We start from the raw sequence: 23,050 nt of genomic DNA, 5'->3' as shown, positions 1-23,050 counted from the left end.
GATTCCATGATATCTCCTGCTGCATATATACAAACCTCTGCTTTACACATTGAACTTTTAAAATAGAGTGATACGTCACTACCAATCTGATCAATTTAATATGGTTTACCAGTGACATACACAGACAGTTCTGTTAATGTGAATTTGCTGAAAATCTTCTCAACATGTACTCACTTTACACAGTGAAAACTAATATATTCTTCGAGTGTTTAAAAACCACAGAATGTACACAATTAAATTACAATACATAATAATAACTCTCATGTGTGGAGACCCTACAACTGATCAAGTGTCTGATGGGTATATTGATCTGACTGCAGTCTCTGCTACTGGGAACCATTTGTGATATCTTTCAGGAACAATGTACTTGGCTGTTATTAGTCTACCTGTAGGGATATATATGAGACAACAGTGTTTACAAAACAGAAATTGTAATACACATTAAAATAGTTGATTGTTTTTCCCTATAAACAATGACTGCTCATCAGTCTCTAACTACATACATATAGCCTGACAGTAATATAATACTGAATCCAGAAAACTTTTGAAGGTGAGGCACAGTCGTAAATGTCTTGTGTGGCAGCTAATCACTTTAACTATAAGTGCACGTGTCTAAAAAAATTGTCTGGCCAACATCAAAATTGCTCTGAGAAGCCATACAAGCACAGAGGGATTTACTCTTGGGTAGAGATGTAGCAATAAGGATTTTCAGTTGTACCGATATCCAATTAATCTGTACCTAAAAGAGCCGATACCAATTATACCAATCCGATTATTGTATATTCTGTAAAATGTAAATCAAATAGAACTACAGGTGTAGCTACTGCATGATGTATATTATTCAAATGATTTTTTAGAGAAAACAGAAGTGATGTAACTATAAGACACAGCAATACCTGGTTACCTATGGTGGTGTTGCCTCTAATACACAACCCAGACAATTAGGCACCACAAATATTTTAATACAATTAAACACCACAAATATTTTAATACATGCTCCCTTATCCAGTTTACTCTGTGTTTTGATTAGTTTTCAAGATGGCTACTATACACAGACTATCAGTTCAGCTTTTATCCTATGGTGCAGTTCAAGTGTAACACCTACCGTTTTCAGAAGATCTGGGTAAGAATATTCTAACACAAATAGCAGTACTACTTATACAAGCAGTTACATGGCTTCTTGTAACTTAGCATTTAAGTGAAATAGTATAGAGAGACTTTCTATTTGTTTGTAGCGAGCAAAAAGGCTTTTCAGGTACTCATATTTGCCATGCAAACTATCAGTAGCGATATCGGTTCTCAGAGCATTTGTGCCGATTACCAATATGGTAAAAATTGCCATATCAGCAACCAATCTGATCACCGATCCGATTATCGGTACATCTCTACTGTTGGGAGGTCCCTCAGAACAACTTGTTACCGGAAAAGTACCAGAATGATTGGGACAATTGGAAACAGTGGAAACAGAAATGATCAAAATCGTCACATAAATGTACCCTAGAGTAAAATCCTTGTTTAGTGGCCACTTTTTAAAGACCACCTTTTTTACAAAGACCACATCATAATTTATCTCAAAGATGGCTAAGGCATACTGACCTTATAATAAGACCACTTTGTGTTCACCTTTTACAAACTCCATCCTCTTTACAAAGACCGGTTTTCACATTGTAATAATAGCTAAGTTCCAAACATCAATTTCATGACTTTATCAAACAGCTAGGTCAGCTAAGGCTCTAAAGGTCATCACTTTTTTTTGTTGATCAGAAGGTTGTAGTGACTAGCTACATTTCACTTGCATGGACTATTTTGTTATGACACATTCTGGTATAAACCAAGTGATGACTTGAGTGAAGTGTGTACCAAAATATTGGTGACCCCTTTCTGCGAGTCATGAAACACATGTTTGAATATTACCATATAAAGAGGTGGTCTTTATAAAAGGTGACCATGAAGTGGTCTAATCAGTTATATAGATCATCAAGTAGGGCTGGGACGAAGCTTCGAATGTTTCATGGTTTTGAAGGTTAAGTAAACTTCAAATTATAAAAGTATCCTTCGAAGCTTCGTAATGCAATCATAGTCTATGAAAGAATTAAATATAAACGTCATTATCTTTATTGCAGCTGCTTATTCCTCTTGCATGATCAATGTTCGTTTCTTCGTGTGCCACACCCACTTTTAAACCATCGCAGTTCAGTTTGCTACCATAGTTGCAGCCTTAAAACACCTTATAACGTCCATGGAAAACGTCCTTTTAGCCATTACTTGGTGTCAGTGGCGTAGCCAAGGGTGGACCTGGGTGATGTGCCCACCCAAATTTCCATAAGAGAGCGGCGCCCGCCCGATTTTGTTATTACGAACAAGAGACAAGTAGTGCATACCTTGGTAGCGCGATATTATCGTTGTAAATCAGCAGTTGATATTGGTATAAGTTCAATGATTACATCGCGTAATCCAAATAATTTCGGTGGTTTCTATTTAACACACAGCATCACGTGATCCAAATTTTAGGCTGGGAATAGAGGAAGGAGGAATCCAGTCTATTTTTCACATCTGGAACATTGAATTGTGAGCAACAGCACAGATATTCTTTAGGTGTTGGGGTGAAGTGACCTAAAGTGATAGACGAAAAGTGGTGTTAAGTCGGTTGGAGGTGATAAATTGCAATTGGTGGCTGAATTAAGCCATATGATTATCTGAAGAGTCAGGCCCGAGTACAAAGAGTTGTGTACAAGTATAGATGAGTGAAAGGAGATGAAGACAAGGAGGTGTAATAAGTTAGTTTCAATTTCTAGCTTCTAAATCATTCATGCAGTAGCATTAGACTAGTGAAATAAGCTGCAGGAACAGCAGCATAGAGTATTATTAGCTAGCTAGTTACATTTATGTACTTTTGAAACAGTTTTTAAACCAAATGTATGTAGAGTCCACTAAGGATGGACTCGCATTTTGTGCTAGTTAGTTGCATGGGGTGAAATGTGTAGGTGAGTGTGCCCACCCATCCATGGAGGCCTGGCTATGCCACTGCTTGGTGTTTACCCATGCACGATTGCAGTATAGCGGACACGCCCATTTGCAATCGATTGATTGCATCATTCAGTGCTGCTGCTATGCACTTTCCAAATGCTTCAAACTTAGAAAGATAAAATTTAAGAAGGATGTGCATAATTACAAGAAAACCTGTAACTTGTATAGCTAACACCGAAGCTTCAAATGTTCGAACATTTTATTAGCGAATGTTCGAAGGTAAATTTCAATATTCATCCCAGCCTTATCAAGTATGCCTTAACTATCTTTTAGAACCTAATTACAATGTGGTCTTTGTACAGAGGTGGTCTTTAAGAGGTGACCACTAAGTGAGGCTTTTACTCTAGGATACACATATATAATGATTTGATTTCCAGTTTCCATTTCCATCATTTCCAATTTCCCAGAATGGTTGCCTTACACACAGGTGGTGATACTGAAAGCAATAAGTCCCTGCACCAAACATAGACCACACAAGACCATTTGAGTCGTGACTGCCCTAATAGATTATCTACATATTTGGCAAGATTATGAGCTCCTGTATATATATAGTCTACACAGAGCTACATAGCTATTTACAACAAGTAATAAGTTATTTACCATTAAACCATGACCCATGGAGTGTCTTGTACACTGATAGTGCTGTACTGATGGAATCCAACTTGATATAAACACAGCCCTGTAAGAAATATGTATAGAATTTGTACATAATGGAGTATGTTTTCAATGTAATAAAAACATATACATTTTGTATACTACAAATATATACATATACACAAAATGTACTTACAAAAAGTGATCTCTTGTCAACAACAATATGGACCACTCTACCATGATCCATACACTTGTGTAATAGTGCATCTTGTATTGCTGTAATGTCACTAGGACTGACATGTCTGTGGAGAGTACAAATACAATTATACATTAACATGACGTAAGTTACAATAGGAGATTGTATTATGGTGGATACAGAAATGCTGACATAGTTACAAATCAGTCAGTATAGGTTGCAGGTACGTCATACATCTAAGTACTACCTTTAGGCTACTAGGGGTGGTGTTTACAAATCAGCTACAAACCTCATGGTGTGTTGTAACTATTACTTACATTACATGATAAATACTTGGTCACCCAAAATACATATATTCTACTTAACCCATGTCACTACTAACATTGTAGAGTCAAACATGTTCTTAAGTCTCATACAAACTGATGGAGGGCATAGTGGAGGAGAGACTGCATCAAATGCTATGGAGAATGAAAAGAACATCATCATTAGTTACTGTATTACATACACAAATTTACTAGGAATTTAACTTGCAAATTACTTATTTTTTAATAAAGTTTAGTGGTTGAAGGTGCATGTTATAAGGTTGACTGAAACTGGCTGCTCTTAAGTTCAGATTTAGCAATCTATATACATACAAACTCCATCCCTTTGTAAACTGGCATACATCACATGTACAGTGTGTCATGACTAGTGTAGTTATAACAGTGATGGTGTAACATGATGAGTTAATGTGATCACCTTTTCCTTGCCACTGTTCACCTCTATCAGGTACCTAGCAAAAATAAAAGGAAAGTTATAGTTGTTGTTCTTCACAACACACAAAGAAACAGTCAACTATGTACAACATACTTACACAATACAACACAATACAACACAATAACATGTGCCAAGTTTGTATCACATTACAAGTAACCCATGAATAGAAGAGGTCATCACAGTGTTAGTGCAATACACAGACATGTAATGTGGAATCTCACGTTGGGCAAGACCATTAGTTATCCAGAATTCTATTTAGCTGATAGCCAGAATGATTGTCCTATTAGAGTAGTTGTAGTACAGTGGAACCTTCGACCAGAAAGTTCTGGTCCTTATATACAGGTGGCAGTTACAGAGGAAAACCTGTATTAGGTGGTCAGCAGCATTTTAGTGGCTTTGACCATTATAAATAGGTAATTACTATAAAGTGGCTTGCACCAACCATAATATTTGTATGGCAATGGCAAGATGAGCTTGTTATAAATGTTGCTAACGGCCATTGAATACTTTTAAGCATTGAAACCAAGGAAGTGAGTTCACGTGCCAACTTCCGATCATGGTGCCAGATTATTGGTTGAACAAGGCACTTACTGTTCATTATAAGGTAGCAACTGCTATATGAGAGCATAGATGATATATGTAATAGGATTGGCAACGCACATCACAACTACTAGTGTTGCACTGATATGCATTTTTTTCACATTTACCAATACCGAATATTTGCCTATTCCTGTAAAAGATATACCAATCTTTACCGATATTCTTTAATTCTTCAGAACAGTGGAGGAGGAGCAGAAAATCACCTAAAGTTTATGTGTATAAACTGCATTGGTAATGATAATGTAATTAATTGCGTGGGCGACCGACTTTTACAATGTTTTCTACAGTTTAGCCACTAGCTCCTTTCATGGAAAAGGAAGCCAAGTAGTTATAAAACAGCTAAGCCAGCTTATCAAACAGTGTTTTTAGTGGGACTCCTGACCCTTTGTGAAGAGTGATCAACTAATTGTGTGGGCAGCCAATAAACAAACACAGCCTATATAGCCTTGCGACCATACTTGTGCAAACAAACAAGTCAAAACAGTTACAGCAAACCACTTACTGCTACATTCACCACCTCTTTACTTTCACCTGTTCATTGCTGTCATTAACGATTGATTGTGGGTTTCGGTTAATCAGCAAATGATTTCCGCTTCATAGCCGATACCGATACTTGTAAAATTAGCTAATATTGGCTGTTACCGATAATTCAACCGATTATTGGTGCAACACTAACAACTACTATACAATCCTAGTTACAGTCGCATAACTTCCACGTGTCTATCGTCATAGATATGGCTACCCAACAGAATGGATACTCCTCTTTATCTTCCCAGAGCTGTTATTTCCAGTTGACAACAGGTCCCCTACTATATAGCTGGGTAGATTGGAGCAATGTGAGCAAAGTTTCTTGCTCAAGGAGACAACACTGGGCATCAAACCTAGCACCTTTCAATTACCAGGCCAGTGCTCTACCCACTTGGCCATGCTGCCTCACTATCCTTGTCTCAATTTAGTGATGTAGAGGTTGTGGTGGAACTTTAGTTCCGCGACCTCTCTGTGAGATCTAGACCTGGACAGTCCTCCTGCAGATTACTAGTCCTGTCCCAGGAGGATTTTTGTACAAGACTTAAGTGCCTGAGTGGTGCACAGGCATCCGAGTCCTTATCCAAACTTGTATGCCAAAATTGAATGCTCTATTATAAAGTAGCCAGTGTTCTGTTAGAGAAGTCAAATATTTTTCATGCTTTGCAAATGCGTTAAATACATTGTTTTAAGGAGAGATTTTGTACAAAACTTCAGTTATGAACATTTTCAGGCGTCTGAGCTGCAGGTGGTCTGTATATAGGAGTTCAGATAACTAGTGTACCATATAGCGGGAAATTTTCGAAAGGTTAAATTTTCGAAAAATTTGAAGATAACCATGTTTTTGAAAATATTTTTCGAAAATAGCTAGCTAGTACATCCGGCCGGCTTTGAAGTGAGAATCGAAAAAAGTATAGCTAGGTATATAAAATTGATTTTTGCGAGTGCACGCATGCATAGCTTCTGCTAATATCAGTTAGCTATAGGCTTAATGTATTATAGCTAGGCACTGGGCCACACACAAGTAGCTAGCCATATAGCTATAGCTACCACGCACGCGTATATGAGCGAGCACGAATGACACCACGAGTCTTGAAGCCTATAAGAGCTCGAGAGACCAGAAATTACTAGGAAAGATTAATTATCAGCAAAAATCTATATGGGCTGAAAAATGCCATGTACTTAGCTATGGCTCGATCCGCAGGCCACTGAGGCGAAGGAAGTCCGCCAAACAACATGGTTCAACCTACGAAGGAAGACCCTACGGTAGCTAGACGAGATTCTATCAAAGCCAGATTGGGCTTTTATCTAGCTATACTGAACAATCAAAGCAGCTATGTATGTGATCAACGCAACCACTATTAGCTTTTCTGTGAATATCTACGGTGCGGTGCGGTAAGAGGCATTGTTTCTAAAATATTTTTTCGAATTTCCAATCAAGCACTTTTTCGAAAATTTAACCTTTTGAAAATTTCCCGCTATACAGTATGTGTTTCCATAGATTATTTTTATAACCAAGGTGAGAGGTTGTGTTAACTGGATTATGAACCATAATGAGGATAACCGTGATGTCACTACAGGTTTAATAGGTGCATTGCCAATCCTTTGTTACGTGTATTATTTATGATGTTGAAGTTATGCATACAGTGATAGGTGAATTTTTGGCTGGCCATTATATGCGTTAGACAGGTGACCACTTAACACAAATCAATGCATACATTTGTAAGGGAAAATATTTGGGATGTTGTTACAGTCACCGTTATACAAAAGTGACCAGGTTCCACTGTATAGCAAAAATTTTACCTCAGTAGCTGGAGGGTCACTATGTATCCACCTCCATACAGTAAACTGTTCTCCTGCTATCATTTGTGACTCTACTCGGACTCTTGTCTCTGAATTAGCTATCCAATCAACTGCCTTCTGCCATATCTGTGCCTTGTGTACTCTATTGGAGATATATAAATAAACACGCAGCAGTGTGTGTGTGTGTGCGTGTATTATTTTAATGAAATTTATACAACAGGGATAATAACAACCACACAAGTCAGGTGGATAAGACATAAGACATACCAGGAACAAACCATATAGATATGTAAGATATGTGATTAGTTAAAGGAATTAAAACTTGTCACTTATTTGTTTATGCACTGTGTGGACATGCATTGAGCACACACCCTTAAAAACAACAAACTCATAGTTATCCATACACAAGGTTAGTCTCCTGGTATACAGTAGAAATGCAACAATATATCAATATATCGCATATTGTATCGTTTTAAGACAATATCGCTGTATCGATACAATGTCAAACCATATCGATATATTGCGTATCGTGATATATCGTCATATCATAGTTTGTTAAAATGGCTGAATTATTGTACATTGTGGTTAAACTGAGTAGTATGCAATGCTTCTCAAAGAAAAATTAGCTTATTTATTTGCCTTAAAAAACAACATTAAAAAACGACATAGACCATTGCTTAGACTCCACTTTGTATCATGCAATATATCACTGTATCGTGATACACCAGAGGCAACATATTGATACATCTACACACTGTATCGTTGCAACTCTAGTATACAATAAACCTTGAAATTAGAAACGACTGTTCTATTAGAGTATTTCAACAGTGATCTGTATAAATGTATGGGCTTCAGTTATCCAAACAATTCACTTATCTGAACAACTTTTACTATGCTTGTGGGATAATCACTGTAATTTATGCACTGTAGTATATGTTCTATTATAACTCATTCACTTGTCAACAACACACCTTTCTGATGGAGGAATTAACATGTCTCTGACATGAGAAATAGCTAAATAAGGAAGAAGATCTTTGTTTTTTGATGATGACTTGTGATGTAAGATCAAAACATCTGGAAGAAATCAAGCAAACAATTATTAATTAGTAGACTACTATGGTTGCATATGAAAGTACATACCAGCCACAGTAACCCCAAATAACTATATGTACAGTAGACCCTCCATTATTGACTGCTTCATTATAATATAGAGATGTACTTTCTATTAGAGCGTATATGAAATGGTCCTGAAAAATTGAACACTTTTATCAGCCATTGAGGGTCTATTGTAAACAATTATTAGACACGATTGACACATACAGTAGTTACAATGTTATCACTTACCAATAATATTATCCACCATTACGAACACTGCTTGTTGTTGTTGATGTTTCTTATTAACGTACCACAAGTAAGAATAAAACCCTACCAGTGCTAACAGTAGTCCTGTAGTGAAATAAAGTGTACAGTGTTGTCGTAGTCATTGAATAATAATTGTATACTATATATCACATTATGATCAGCCATACTATATAGAAACTAGTAGATTAAAAATTAGCAATTTAAAATGAAGTAGGGATCCAAGCAATGAAAAGCTAAACGAGAGGTGAATGACAGTATTACAGCATAGCTCGGTAGGAAATCCCTACATTGGTAAGCTATCACAGTGATTTTGTTTAATGCCAAAGTAGGGATTTCCCACCAAGCTATGCTGTAATACCATCATTCATCTCTTGTTTTACTATTTTTTATCGCTTAGATCCCAACTTCATTTTTTAATAACTAATTTTATACTAGTTTGTTTGGTTGTTTTGTTATAGCATACAGCTATACACGTGTGACTGTTCTATTAGGGTGACTGCTGTATTAGAGTATCTCAAGTCAGCCTTTCACTACGAGGGTGTGTGTTACTATTCATTGTGCAAACATACAGATAGGCCAATAATGTGTCATCATGATAGATTGTTAAGAGGTATGGTCTTGGTACTCTCTTAATCAACCAGATCGCATTAATTATTTAATAGGCATGGCATTGAACTTATCGTGAAGTGTAAGCGCTTCAATAAGTTTGTGGCATCTAAATGTGCTGCTCAGAGAAAGTGTCGATAGGAAAAATTAACACCTCAATATGGTTTCATTGCATGGAGAAGGAAGAAGACTAGCCTGATTAAAGATAAAAGCAAAGACAAGGTGCATAGGGCACACACTTGTCGGAAACCCAGAAAGCACATCCCACTAGTGAGTGTGTTATTGTGGCATAAAATGGTGGCCATGTGATGCTTCTTTCGGCCTCCAGCCTTGTGACTGTGGTCAGGCAGGCAGGCAGGCAGGCAGGCAGGCAGGCAGGCAGGCAGGCAGGCAGGCAGGCAGGCAGGCAGGCAGGCAGGCAGGCAGGCAGGCAGGCAGGCAGGCAGGCAGGCAGGCAGGCAGGCAGGCAGGCAGGCAGGCAGGCAGGCAGGCAGGCAGGCAGGCAGGCAGGCAGGCAGGCAGGCAGGCAGGCAGGCAGGCAGGCAGGCAGGCAGGCAGGCAGTGAGACTAAAATCTGAGTTTAGTGACTATATCCGGCCGCCTCTATTAGTTTTTTAATGCTATATTTGATGGACTAATTATTCTGTAATCTAGGATAATTTTTGAAGGTGGCATTTTAGGCAGCATGCGTCATTTTGGGGGGAACCCTACTTAAACAGTAATACCATACTGTTTGATAAGTATGCAGTGACATCATACGGGCTGAGTGATACTGCCAATTTAGTATCACGATCGATACTAAAGCCACTATTCACAATACTGAATAGTTCACAATACTTACAAATAACTCAATCATAGCTGGTGCAATATAGTGTATTGCTCAGTATTCTTCCAGGAAGTCTTTAAAGGTAGCATCAAACTAGCCACTATCATCCTTGTTTACAGTAACAGTTATTGTAACACATGCTTTGAGGTTATGTTATGGTGTTCACACCTCTCTGCAGGGGTAACAGGTTATGACTTACAAGGATTCTTAGCCTAGTATAGCATGGGTAGGTAAAAACAGTGGACCTGGGGACCAAGGACCAGGGAAATCCAACTCTTCTTGGAACTTTTTACACCTCACAGTATTCTATACTTGTACTAGGTACCTCTACAAGCAGTCTTGTATGGCCAATCCACTTTTCCCCCCCTTGTGGCGTCTCGCACGATGTTTATACCAATTAGAAATTATGAGCGCCTCTGAAAGTGTCTGAAGCTGACTGTATTAATTACAGGTCACTCGCTATTTTCCCAGAGTATTTGTTTGCACAATGTTTACTTTAGTAGCTAGGTGACATAATAGACTAGTATGCTCATTGTGCAGCAGGCGATCAATTACCAGCTAAGCCAAGCTAAGCAAGTTCCAGCAGCTCTTCATACATCATGATGCATTTGCACAATGTTCCTAAACTACTCTAGTAGCTAGGTGACATAATAGACTAGTATGCTTACTGTGCAGCAGGCAGTGGCCTATATGCAATTAGCTTCAGACACTTTTTAGAGATGCTTATAATTTCTAATTGGTGTAAACATCATGCGAGATGCCACAAGGGGAGAAAAAGTGGATTGGCCATGCAAGACTACTTGCAAAGGTACCTAGTACAAGTATAGAATACTGTGAAGTATATAAAATTCCAAGCAGAGTTGGATTTCTGTGGGTCCCCAGGTCCCCGGCTCCACTGTTTATACCTACCCGTATTGGGTAACAAATGAATTTTTAATGAAAATAATGTACAGGCATGGTATCACGATTATTAATAACAAACTATCGCGATATCGATACTTTCAAAATATCGCAATATATTGTTAAAATGATAATATCGCTCAGCCCTAATACACATGTGCACTAAGTACATACACAGGACTTCTTGTGTGCTCTGGACAATTAGGGACTACCTAAAAGCATAGTATCTTGAATTCATGGCTGCACATTTATCACCAAGTACTGCACTTCAATCCTCCCATATACTGGGATATAATGGTGGTGTGCTATAGCAACCAGCTACATACTTACCTACCCACTGATCACTAACACTGTCAACCCACCTTATATGTACAGACTCCATTACCATATATAGCTACAGAATGCTGACAGTGAACACAACCCATAGACAATTGGTCTCCATGTAGTACCCACACACTTACAAGGTATGGTAGTAATCACCAGTCAATAGTGAATATCATCTGTATCAGCATTATAGGATAGCAGCTTTTTATAAATGAACGGCGCCAGTGTAACTGAACGGCGCAAGTGTATGCATTGAAGATTATTGAGTAATTTTGGGAATGGAGTAGACATTTCCATGGTGGAACACATACAGTGTACATATTTGGCAGCAAATGGGCCAGGGATGTGGTAGTGAACAAAGTGGTAGTTGTGATATTACCAGTAACGATAGCAGCACAATAGTTGTTCTAGTATTTTACACCTTGCTGACAATTATCAGCAGCAACTTACAGTGACATGACATGATAAACCTTTAGTCTCTGAAGATTCGATGGTACATAAAAATCATGAACTGGTAGATGTGTTAAATAATTATTTAAATAGCTGTATAACTCCATAACTACTGATGCACTAGGCATCTCACCCAGTACGTATACTAAACGTCTCTTGTTAAGGATGAAAAAAGGCAATTCAAGAGACCACCAGATGAACTGACCACAGTAGGGAAATAGGTAGCTAGATAAGAAATCATACCATTCCCTTCACAATGAGTATAGCAGAACATCCAATTCAAATTGTGTCTGAAGAATGAAGCAATAGCATACAGAAATGTTATTCATTCAAGGGGTTCATGTCCCTCAATCCGTTGCACTCAATAGATAAATATGGAGAAAACCCAAAACAGCAATTACATCATACCACTACACAGCTGTCATGGTATAAAAGCTACAACACTTTACAATTTCATCACTTTGCTAACTAGCTATCAAAAAGCAATGGGTGCAGTTTCTACAGTACAAATTAGTGTAGTATTATCAGTAGTGTGTCTGGTAGTAGTATTTGTTGGTGGTTGGTACTTACAGTCCTCATTGATACAGTTAAACACACAAGTCATGGAACAACAATATCACAATCAGGAACAGACTGAACAACTCAACAAACGAATTATCAAACAAAATAATAAGATCAGTGAACAACAGTTACAAATGGAACAACTAAACATCATCATAGATGTCTTACTGGATAGGAATGGAATGGTACGTATCATGATATATACCACCAGGAGCTTATGAGCCGCTGAAGGCGGCGAAGGAGCATGAAACTCGGTTCCATCACATTCCAAATTACATCACGTTTTTGAATAAATTGCTACGAGTGTCGCGCACAATTAGTATAAAGCGTTGATTAAAGAGATTTTACTTTCCTTATATGGAAACTAATCACTTATGAATCTGGATTTTGATGGCACCCAGCAGGCTACGTAAGTTTCATGCTCCTTCGCCACCTTTGGCGGCTCATAAGCTCCTGATACCACACAAGTACGATTAATAGTTATACCATGGCTGCAAGAGATTTTGCTGATATATGTACCCAAAGCATGAGGACTGTAGGCCTGAGGGCTAAGGTGTATATATCAGCAAAACCTAACACAGTAATGTATAAGTGATATAGATCACTCCAGGCATACTCACCTGATAGGTGAAAGTACTCACCCTTTTACACGAAGCTGATAGCTGTCTGGCCAGTTAATCAGCTTGTTCGTGAGTGACCACACCTATCGATAATGGTGTAGTACAGTTACGAATGTTGTTAAAGAAGTTATAGTGGAAGAATTATCACCTTATAAAGAGTTGTTTACAACAGTTGTGCCAAAGTGACAAATTCAATTGCCAAAACCTGTAATAGTGTGGGCTAATAGCCATTAGAACGCTATTCATACGTACATCATTATGCTTTACAAACAGCACCAGAAAAAATGCAATTGTGGGATCTGGTATTTTTGTCGTTGTTTATTTTTACATTTTGTACTACAAACTTCACTATTGGACAGTAAGTTAATAATATACCTATTTTCACACATTGCCGAAATGATTATTATACCGATCATTCGATAACTGCCAACTAATCGAAACTTAGCAACTACACCGAGCCCTGTAAACCCAAACCCATAATTAAACACTACATGTCACTCAATATAACGAGTCATCTTCTGTCTTTGGAATTTTATGATGGCGTGAGTAAAACAAATCGGTATCATATAGTATGGTAGAACTGTACATGGAAGTTTGGGGTTTTCTGGCCAAAAATGTCACCCAAAAACCATCTTCACAATACCATCCTGGTGCCTTGGCAATATTGGTTAGGTATAACCAAGCCCAAAAGTGCTTTCAGTACAACCCTAAATGCTTCCAATAAATTGTTATGAAATTTTAACAATGATTTTATTCAGTGGAATAATCTACTGCCTGCCTGCCTGATGCCTTCAGGCTAGCGTAACTTGATAACGACTACATCTATGTGCTTGATTTTGCACTGTTTGATGTCACTTCGTCCTGAGATGTGCCTTTTGTACATACAATGTACACATCATGGTTGTCCTCCTTTGTGTCCCACTTCTTTTTCTGACTTCAAAAGGTGTTCGCAGTAGCACGATGGCTTCCTATGTTTGTAAATGGAAATCGTCTATATTTTCTGTGGTGACTGGATTGATTGCAAAAGCACTTCTCCTACTGTCCTTTGTTTGTAGTGCTGTGTAACAGGCTGAACATAGCTTAATTTAAAGTGAAGTGTAATGGCCACTTCACTTTTGAGTCAGTAATTAATAGCTGGTCATCGTTTCTTTTGATGCGGTATGCGTGGGTTCAATAATCATAATAATATTACAAAAAGTAAACAAACAAGGATAAGGAAAATTAGGAATTTTAAGTTTAATTAGGGATCATAGAAAAAAGTATGGAGGTCGCCTACACCTGCAGATATACTAAGACATTTAATCCCTAATTCAGTCATACCAAAGAAATCAGAAATCTGCAATGACAACAAACAACCACAATCATCTGTGGATCTCTATAGAGAGGTAGGAGATACGGAGAACCTGTTTCTTTAAAAGATGATTTAGTAGTGCTAAGAATTTTATGTATTTCTGTTACTACTTCACGAGGGTTTATCCCTAGGTAAAGTAGGGATCAAAATTTGCATGTTAGTAATGATCTCCTTGCTACTACACTCCATGGGGCAAAATATACAAGCTTCATTCTGTCTGAAGGCACTATAAAAAAATTCAACTAACCAATGCTGCCATGTCATCATGAATGAAAAAAAATGAGATCAATATGTTTTGGTAGGAAAGTAGTTCATACCTATCAGGTACTAATTCATTTGTACAAATACTCTACAGACAACAATGTTACTGTATGAATTATGTACACATATCATGAGAACAATAAATGCGCCCTCATTAATAGTGTTTGTAATCCCACAGTACAAAGATCATTATGATACTAGGGATAACACTAGTCATCATGAAATAGTCAAAAGACAAAACCAACAATCACCAACTACAATTAAAGCAGATAGCACTATTATTAAATTGTTACATGGTAGAGATGGTGTACAAGGTAGGGATGGTCGAGATGGAACACCAGGGATAAAGGGTGATCGAGGATCAAAGGGCAATCAAGGATCAAAGGGAGATCAAGGATTAAATGGAGATAAAGGATCAAAGGGAGAAAGCAAGGATGGTAGAGATGGTCGTGATGGAGCACAGGGTATCAAGGGAGACGTTGGTCCTTGTGGAGATAAAGGAGATCAAGGATTAACAGGACCAAAGGGAGAAGCTGCAGGAGGACTAATCTATGTTCGATGGGGCCATGATTCTTGTCCTAGTAATGGAGCACAACTGGTGTATACAGGGAGAGCTGCAGGATCAAGTCACACACAAAAAGGAGGAGGAGCTAACCCACAATGTTTACCACTTGACCCTAACTACCTCAGATATCGGTCTGGAGCACAAGAATATTCACAGATGTTTGCAGCAGAGTATCATGCTACAAATGGTTTAGTAGCTAGTACTAGTGGTATTGATGTACCCTGTGCTGTGTGCTATATACCTACCAGAACAGCACTATATATGATACCAGGAAAATATACTTGTCCAACTGGATGGGAAACTGAATACTATGGGTACCTGACGGCTGAATACTATAGTTTTACCAGATCATTCTACACATGTGTTGATGATGCAATGAAACAAGTTCCTGGATCAATTGGTTTTCAAGATGGCACATTATTCTCCCCAGTAGAAGTGAAGTGCAAATCACGGTTATGTCCTCCTTATGAAGAGACCAAGGAGCTCACATGTGCTGTGTGTACTAAGTGACTATAATGACTTCAGCAGATACTGTGTGTAGTTGTAGGAATAGAAATTTGTATTCCTTTACACACCAGTGTATATACACAACCTCTTTGTGTGAGTTTTATATATGTACAGACAATAAACATAACTGGAGGTGCAAAAATACACAAATGGAGATAAAATTTCTATTTATGATGTTAAAACACAGTAACAAGACTGACAAAATTATAGTAAAATCTTAAGCCTCCTTTAGGACATCACTAGTAAGGTCCTTGTAGGGACCTACTTGACATGGTCACTATAATGAAGTGGTCTTATTAAAGAGCTAGATGACTGCTAAGCAAGGTCTACTGTATGTATGATCATTAGGTACAAACAAAAGTCATGCATAAGTGCACTACATACATACGACTGTGTCACGTTATATGCTGACAGCAAGAATAGTGCTGAGCGGTCTTGATATTTCATAGATGGTACGATATTGCTATTTGATATTGCGGTATACCTATAATTTTTATTATTATCAGTATGCCCAGGATGCCATTTTAGACCTCTCCATATACAAAAGTACATACAGTTTTCTACATTTTTACTCTAAACACAATTGTGTTAGCAAGCTTATTGCAGTTTATTATTGTACACTGGTCCATAACCTTTCGTATCAACAGTATTACAGTGTTAAGAAATTAGACAAATCAAAAACAGACACCGTAGTTTAACAAAATACTCTTGCGCAGCACTATGCAAGGACTCATAATATTTGTATATATGGGATGTAGTATACTCTTTTTGACAGTGCTTGCCTGCAAACCAGAAGTGTGGATCCTAATTTTTGTAGTTGTTCTACTTCTAATAGAATGGTAGTGATACTTGATATTATTTTCTATATACGTATGTTTTACGTAATAGATATTGGTGCAGACATCTGTGGGAACCCAGCCTGCAATTTAGTGCTACATCTGATTGTTCCATTGGAGGGGCTGGTACTAGGGTGATTGTTGTATTAGAGTAGTATTGAGTACTCTGGATTACACAGTACAAGCAATAAATTGTGACAATGGTCAATTACTACACATTTCTTAATGAGCAGCAACTATAACATTTCACTACAAAGCCAGTATTTTAAAAGAGATGGCATATATTAGTGCCACAACAACATTCCAATTCCGTACATGACAATTAATTGTTAAAAAATACAAACACACACACACACACACGTACACAATACACTCACCTATTATAATATACCAGACACTGTACCACATAAACATCATCCACTGGTTCACTACACAACTCAGTGGTCTACTGAACTGTGTTGACTTCACTACAAGTGACTTATCCACCACATAACGCAGTGTATCCACCTGTCCACCACTACTATTGTACAGCCTGTAGTGTGTAATGGAAAGATGTACATGTGACCCATATTAGATCTGTTATACAGTTATGATGTAACATGGAAGTAATTTAAAGGATCTCCGAATTAAAGACACAACAGAAAAAAAACTTTATTCTAGCTCCATACATTGAGATTCCATTGTATTACCACAACTAAACTACCTTATACTGAAATTGCACTAAATCAGTAACACTTTACATTAGACTGCAAATAATAAGTTACAGCTGAGTACTGTTTGGTGGAGCAACAATATAATGTAAATGTCATGATGGAGTATTTCTTTTAAAGCATTGACTGCTCTGTTAGAGAAGTTTTGCAAATTAATAATCATCACAGATATATGATGCACAATAGATGACATGTACTACATAACACAAGCACTCATCATGTTGAAGTCGGGCGTGACAGCAAGTGACGATAACAACCAATAGCAGTAAACTCAAATGTTGAGGAAAAACTAACTCTAAACTCTAGTATTCTAATGGTAAACCCTAGTGGTTTACTACACATGTAAACTGTTATACATTAGGGCTGGGACGAAGCTTCGTATGTTTCGTGGGTTCGAAGGTTAAGTAAACTTCGAATTATAAAAGAATCATTTGGAAGCTTTGTAATACATTCATAGTCTACAAAAGAATTATAAATAAACATCGTTATCTTTATTGCAGCTACTTATTTATTTTGCGTGATCGATGTTCGGCTCTTCACGATCAATCTTCGTGTGCCACAACAACTTCTAAACCATCACAGTTTAGCTTGCTACCACACCTGTAGTTTTAAAACACCTTATAAGGTGATAGATAGTGAATGATGCAATCAATCGATTGCAAATGGGTGTGCCCGCTATACTGCAATCATGCATAGGTATACACCAACTAATGGCTAAAAGGATGTTTTCCATGCAATCAGTACTGCTGCTATGCACTTTCCAAACTTATTAAATAGGATTAGAAAGAGAAGGATGTGCATAAATACAAAAAAACCTGTAACTTGAAAGTTAACACCAAAGCTTTGAATGTTCAAACATTTTATTAGCGAATGTTCGAAGGTAAATTTTAATATTCGTCCCAGCTCTATTATACATACATATGGTAGATCTATTCTAAAATAAGTGACTAACAATACAGTGAATACATTACTTATGTACAAACACACAAGTACACACCTCAGATTCCATGAAGGGTTGGCTACTATGATCCATGCTACATATTTCATGAACGTCCTAACTTCACGGTCACTGACCTGTAATAGCTAAGCCAATCACTTTGTAACTCAATGTACCAACACAAATACTCTAATAGAACACACAAATACTGTATAACAGGAATTATTCACAGAAGAAAATTTTTGTGAATGGTTTATTCTTTCTTTGTTCACAAGAAAATATTCGCGATTTGTTGTGTAAACTAATTTAAAAATTAGGCATGCGCCTACAACTGGTTTGTTGTGGATGCACACGCTCGACTGTGACATGTTGAGTAGATCACTGATTTGCAGCAGAGAAGCAGGTAGACTATTAGCACTCATAATAATATGTAGACAATAAGCGTGCCTAGCCTGGGGGCTGGACTAAGTTGGCGCACCACAGTGAATCGCCTGGCTGTAATTATCTTTACCCCATTTTTCTTGCATGAGTAGCACCAGTTTCCTTCCACTGTCACTTAGCTACTATCACTGAAGTTTGCATTTCTGTTCGAATCGCATGGTGATAACGTTGTGCCTAACTGTAGTATATAGTAACGTAGTGCCACTTTGCTGCACAACCTGCTAAATGAAACATCTACTATCACTCCTTCTTACCCACAGTTATTCGACTATGGAACTCTCTGCCAGAAGGAACAATTAATTCTCCTAACTTATGTTCATTTACTTACTTATCAAGTGTACGTTAACTTGATATGCATTACACTCATAACTATTTGAGTCTTGCATAACAAAAAATCAAAATTAAACCACTCTTGCTATATGAATGCTGGGTGAAATAATTAAGCGTAAAATCGTAAAGGAGCATTGTCAAGGAGGCATTTCATTAAAAAAAATATAGAAAAAATTATGCAAGAAAATATTTGCAAAATGCATCTAAAATTGCAAAATTCATCTTCCGCGAATGATTCCCGATATACAGTATTAAGCAGTTCTACAAAACAAGTTGAAATATAAGCAGGTTAGTTTTTACTTCTTATCTTTTAGGATACACACACATGTGAGGAATTCTAATGCATACTAGTTGAGTGTATCTCATTATCATCAGGCTTCAAATTATGAAATAAAAATTGGTTGAACTTTTAAAAATTGGTTAACAAATTACACCTTGCAATGCATAGTAATTATTTGGCTACCAATTATCATATTTCTGTGGAATTTTGTTCAGAAAATACACCAATAGCTATCCATTATTGTGATCCCTGCACACAGAGCACTACATACCTGTGGTGCAAATGTCATCACATCATTGATGGTAATGTTTGCAGTGTTGTAAACATCAGGATAACACTCAGCTAGACCTGTAGTAATGGCACCAGTAACAAGACTGATATACTGCATATTAGGAATTAGACATTTCTTCACTTTGCTTTTACATGGATAACACATACTCATGTCAAGTTGTATACACTGGAACCTGTTAATGTGGACAGTCTAACATGAGGACACCAGAGGCACAATACATACTCAAGTACATAGTATCCCTCTATAACCAGGAGCTTATAAGCACCACAAGGTGACTATCCATAATAGCAGCACATCTTGATAATCAGGACAGGCTTGGTTGATCTCAAATGTGTCTGTATTATGTACGTGAGTTACACCAAAGGAGGTTAGTTATGCATCACAACTCTCATAATGGCTCGAGTGATTGCATAACTAAAATGGCAACCGGAATTCATGGTTGAAAATCCTTGACATGTACGGGTGAGTTAATGTTTACTTCTTAACGAGGAAAGCTAAACAATGTGCAGTCGAAAGTTCATCAAGAACTCTGGGAGGCATGGTACATGCCATGAATACAATTTCTACATTACAATATTTGGTAGTGATACTGAGGTGTTGGGGTTGAGATGTTTGATAACACATGACTTCATAAGAATGTATGGCAAACATATTGTACCAGAAGACTACACTCTACAATATAACACCAGAGGGGTATAAAATTTATTAACACTAATAATTAATTGTGTCTCCGATAATACGATCAGTTACACACATCACACACATACACACAACATGACTCAAGTCTTATAACAATAATCATATTATATGGACATTGCTTGTGTATGACATAACAGCATATGGAGGCAATAAACCTCAAAGATTCAAAAATATTTCTGACAGACAACAAATGTCACCTATTACCTGCCTCAGTGGTCAAGTTGTTCTGTAGAGCAACCACAACATCTAGTACTGCAGAAGTGTTGGCATCTGGTATACACTGTAAAAAGTGCATATATTAATACATTACATTGTGAACATAATGTGTGTGTGTGTGTGTGTGTGTGTGTGTGTGTGTGTGTGTGTGTGTGTGTGTGTGTGTGTGTGTGTGTGTGTGTGTGTGTGTGTGTGTGTGTGTTTGTGTGTGTGTGAGTGCAGTGTTTGTGCACATGAATGTGATTACATATGCTTACCAAAGTTTGAGAATTGGAACACTGCAAATAGTCACCTACGTAACAAAAGTGGTAAAAGGTAACCCACACATCACACTGTACACCACCATACATACTAGTATTCACAATACAACTGATAATGGATATTGAAGACGTCAGCACTTCTTAAGCAACAACTTGTGCACTAGTCTTTGGCTAACCTAACCAAATTCAAATAGATGAAAGGATAAAAAATTTCCTTTACCCACTACAACAAACTGTAAGTGAGTAAAGTGTGTGCGCATACGGTGTGTTAGTAATTCGTGCGACTCATGTAAGTATATATAACCTTCTTTGGTATATTCCATTTATAACACATAACACCCATGGGATTCAAATTTCAACCTCATCCCACCATAACTCAACATATAATTATAGTATCAACTTAATACAGAGCAAGGAGAGGTAGCTGACAGTACAATACTATGCTAACATTAGACAACTACTAACTGCCACATGTCACACCCTGTAACATAACCTATACTAATCCAATATAGCATGTGTTGTGTTTGTTCATCAATACAAACTCTCCATTAGCCACTTACAAAGCTAAGAAAGTGTTGTTATACACAAAATGGTTCATTGGTGGGAAGCATGTGTGTGTGTGTGTGTGTGCGCGTGCACATATGTGGGTGTGGATTAAAGACTTAAACGCAGGTAGGTAGGTGTACATACGTAGTATGTCATACATAAAAATCAAAACATCACTGATATGTGCACATACCACACGCACACAGACATGCATGCATAAATGTACAAGAATTTTAAAATGATAAACATTGTGTAACCATATCTATTAAGAGCCTTAATTTGATACATGCTAGCTACACATGGCATAACACCTCAGCTATTCTGTGCTACCATTATTACATGCTAATAACTACTATGTCATTACCATTAACTAGTCTTGTGCTTGGACAATTAAACTCGTCATACCAGACAAACTACTACAATATAACAGGTCACTATTAGTGTACCAAATAGCCACCAACGATAATCCGTAGTGTCATATTTCTCAGCAACAAAACAACAACTGAATACTGTTAATACATAATCAGGAATGTGGAGCTACCAGACTCCTTGTCTCTTATTAGCTGTATTAACAAACCCCTTATAAAGGATACCCCAACGTGTGAACACTTTGATAGTCAAGACACTTGTATGTGGTCCCTTGTGTGTGCACATTTAGACTTCCTGGAAAAGGACACCTCTCTAATTAGGGCACTTAAGCGTGGTCAGATGTTTCATTTCCCAGCTTCATACTGCACACCAGCCATCTACCTACTAGCCATAATAACAGTAAACTAAAATATCTAGGCAATTTAATGGAGAAATAGTCATACCTCACTCAACATTCACTGTCTTCCAACACTGCATACAAATTGATGCAATATGGCACAAGATTTAAGTGATGATTTAAATTGAAAGTCAATTAATTCATTAGCTAACAAAAGTTTTGGCTACTGGAGACAACCTAAACAAAGAATTATGACCTTTAATAACAAGTGACTATATGTGAAGAAATAAATCAATTTTATAATTTATCCACACTAAACTTGCAAACCAGTAGCTAAAAGTACATGTTAATTGGACATGTGCAACAGTATACCTCAGAAATAAAATAATACTGTGTTGATATTTGAAGTTCTGCAAATTTCAGTCACAAATGTTACCATACCTTCCAATGGTGGCTTGCTACAATGTTGTAACACACTGACGCACAAAACAGCTCCAAACAATCCTGCAGCAACTCCTATACCAATCGTAATGATAGTTTTAAGTACAAACAGTGCATCAAAATCGTCAGAACTAGCTCCTTGGTTTGCGTGAGGGTCCATATCACCATTACTCGATTTATTGCCCACCAAAGATTTTCTCCTGTAGTCGGAAGCACCCCCAGGAGTGTTGTCACGGAAGCTGGAACTTCTCCGTGCTTTTCTGCCGCTTCTACTGTCGTTCACATAATTCAGCTTCTCGTCTTCGTCGCTGGAATAGACGGGATACAGATTCGTTCCACTTCTTCGACGCTCCACAGACATACTTATCACATATCTAGCGTAACGAGCAACCTCTATAATAGTGTCTGGCACTTGGTAACAATTTGTTGCCAGCCATCAAGGCGCCAATTATTCGGCGCTTTAAATACTTTAAATATTGGAAGCTCCCGCGCCGTAAAACAAGATCATTTCATATCATATTG

The 23,050-nt window shown here is 37.6% G+C and overlaps 2 protein-coding genes across 3 annotated transcripts; one reads left to right on the top strand and one right to left on the bottom strand.

The window, feature by feature from the left end:
• Positions 1-167: 167 nt before the first annotated feature.
• Positions 168-23,011, bottom strand: LOC136254716 (inner nuclear membrane protein Man1-like). 2 transcript variants are annotated; one of them, XM_066047451.1, is made up of 14 exons: positions 22,529-23,011; positions 20,833-20,867; positions 20,564-20,639; positions 19,640-19,716; positions 18,378-18,463; positions 17,048-17,202; positions 8,846-8,947; positions 8,473-8,575; positions 7,502-7,643; positions 4,556-4,589; positions 4,200-4,275; positions 3,818-3,923; positions 3,628-3,706; positions 168-386 (listed from the first exon to the last, which is right to left on the bottom strand). In XM_066047451.1, exons 1-14 carry the CDS (start codon positions 22,887-22,889, stop codon positions 286-288), a joined length of 1,533 nt encoding a protein of 510 aa, XP_065903523.1. In that variant the 5' UTR covers positions 22,890-23,011; the 3' UTR covers positions 168-285. The 2 variants fall into 2 exon arrangements, with proteins under 2 accessions (XP_065903523.1, XP_065903524.1); XM_066047452.1 differs by having other exon boundaries at positions 18,378-18,454.
• Positions 12,455-15,847, top strand: LOC136252728 (uncharacterized). The gene is made up of 2 exons (XM_066045295.1): positions 12,455-12,715; positions 14,941-15,847. Exons 1-2 carry the CDS (start codon positions 12,455-12,457, stop codon positions 15,835-15,837), a joined length of 1,158 nt encoding a protein of 385 aa, XP_065901367.1. The 3' UTR covers positions 15,838-15,847.
• Positions 23,012-23,050: the final 39 nt, after the last annotated feature.

The sequence above is a fragment of the Dysidea avara genome, chromosome 4 (assembly GCF_963678975.1).
Source record: "Dysidea avara chromosome 4, odDysAvar1.4, whole genome shotgun sequence".
In the NCBI taxonomy this organism is placed as follows: Eukaryota; Metazoa; Porifera; class Demospongiae; order Dictyoceratida; family Dysideidae; genus Dysidea; species Dysidea avara.
This window is presented reverse-complemented; position numbering and strand designations above follow the sequence as displayed.

Coding starts and splice junctions, on each gene's coding strand:
- LOC136254716 (XM_066047451.1), bottom strand. CDS start 22,889: ATGTCTGTGGAGCGTCGAAGAAGTGGAACGAATCTGTATCCCGTCTAT. Junction 4,590..7,501: donor GTGACCCTCCAGCTACTGAG/GTAAAATTTTTG, acceptor TATTTTTGCTAG/GTACCTGATAGAGGTGAACA. Junction 4,276..4,555: donor TGAACAGTGGCAAGGAAAAG/GTGATCACATTA, acceptor CATTCTCCATAG/CATTTGATGCAGTCTCTCCT.
- LOC136252728 (XM_066045295.1), top strand. CDS start 12,455: ATGGGTGCAGTTTCTACAGTACAAATTAGTGTAGTATTATCAGTAGTG. Junction 12,716..14,940: donor TACTGGATAGGAATGGAATG/GTACGTATCATG, acceptor GTAATCCCACAG/TACAAAGATCATTATGATAC.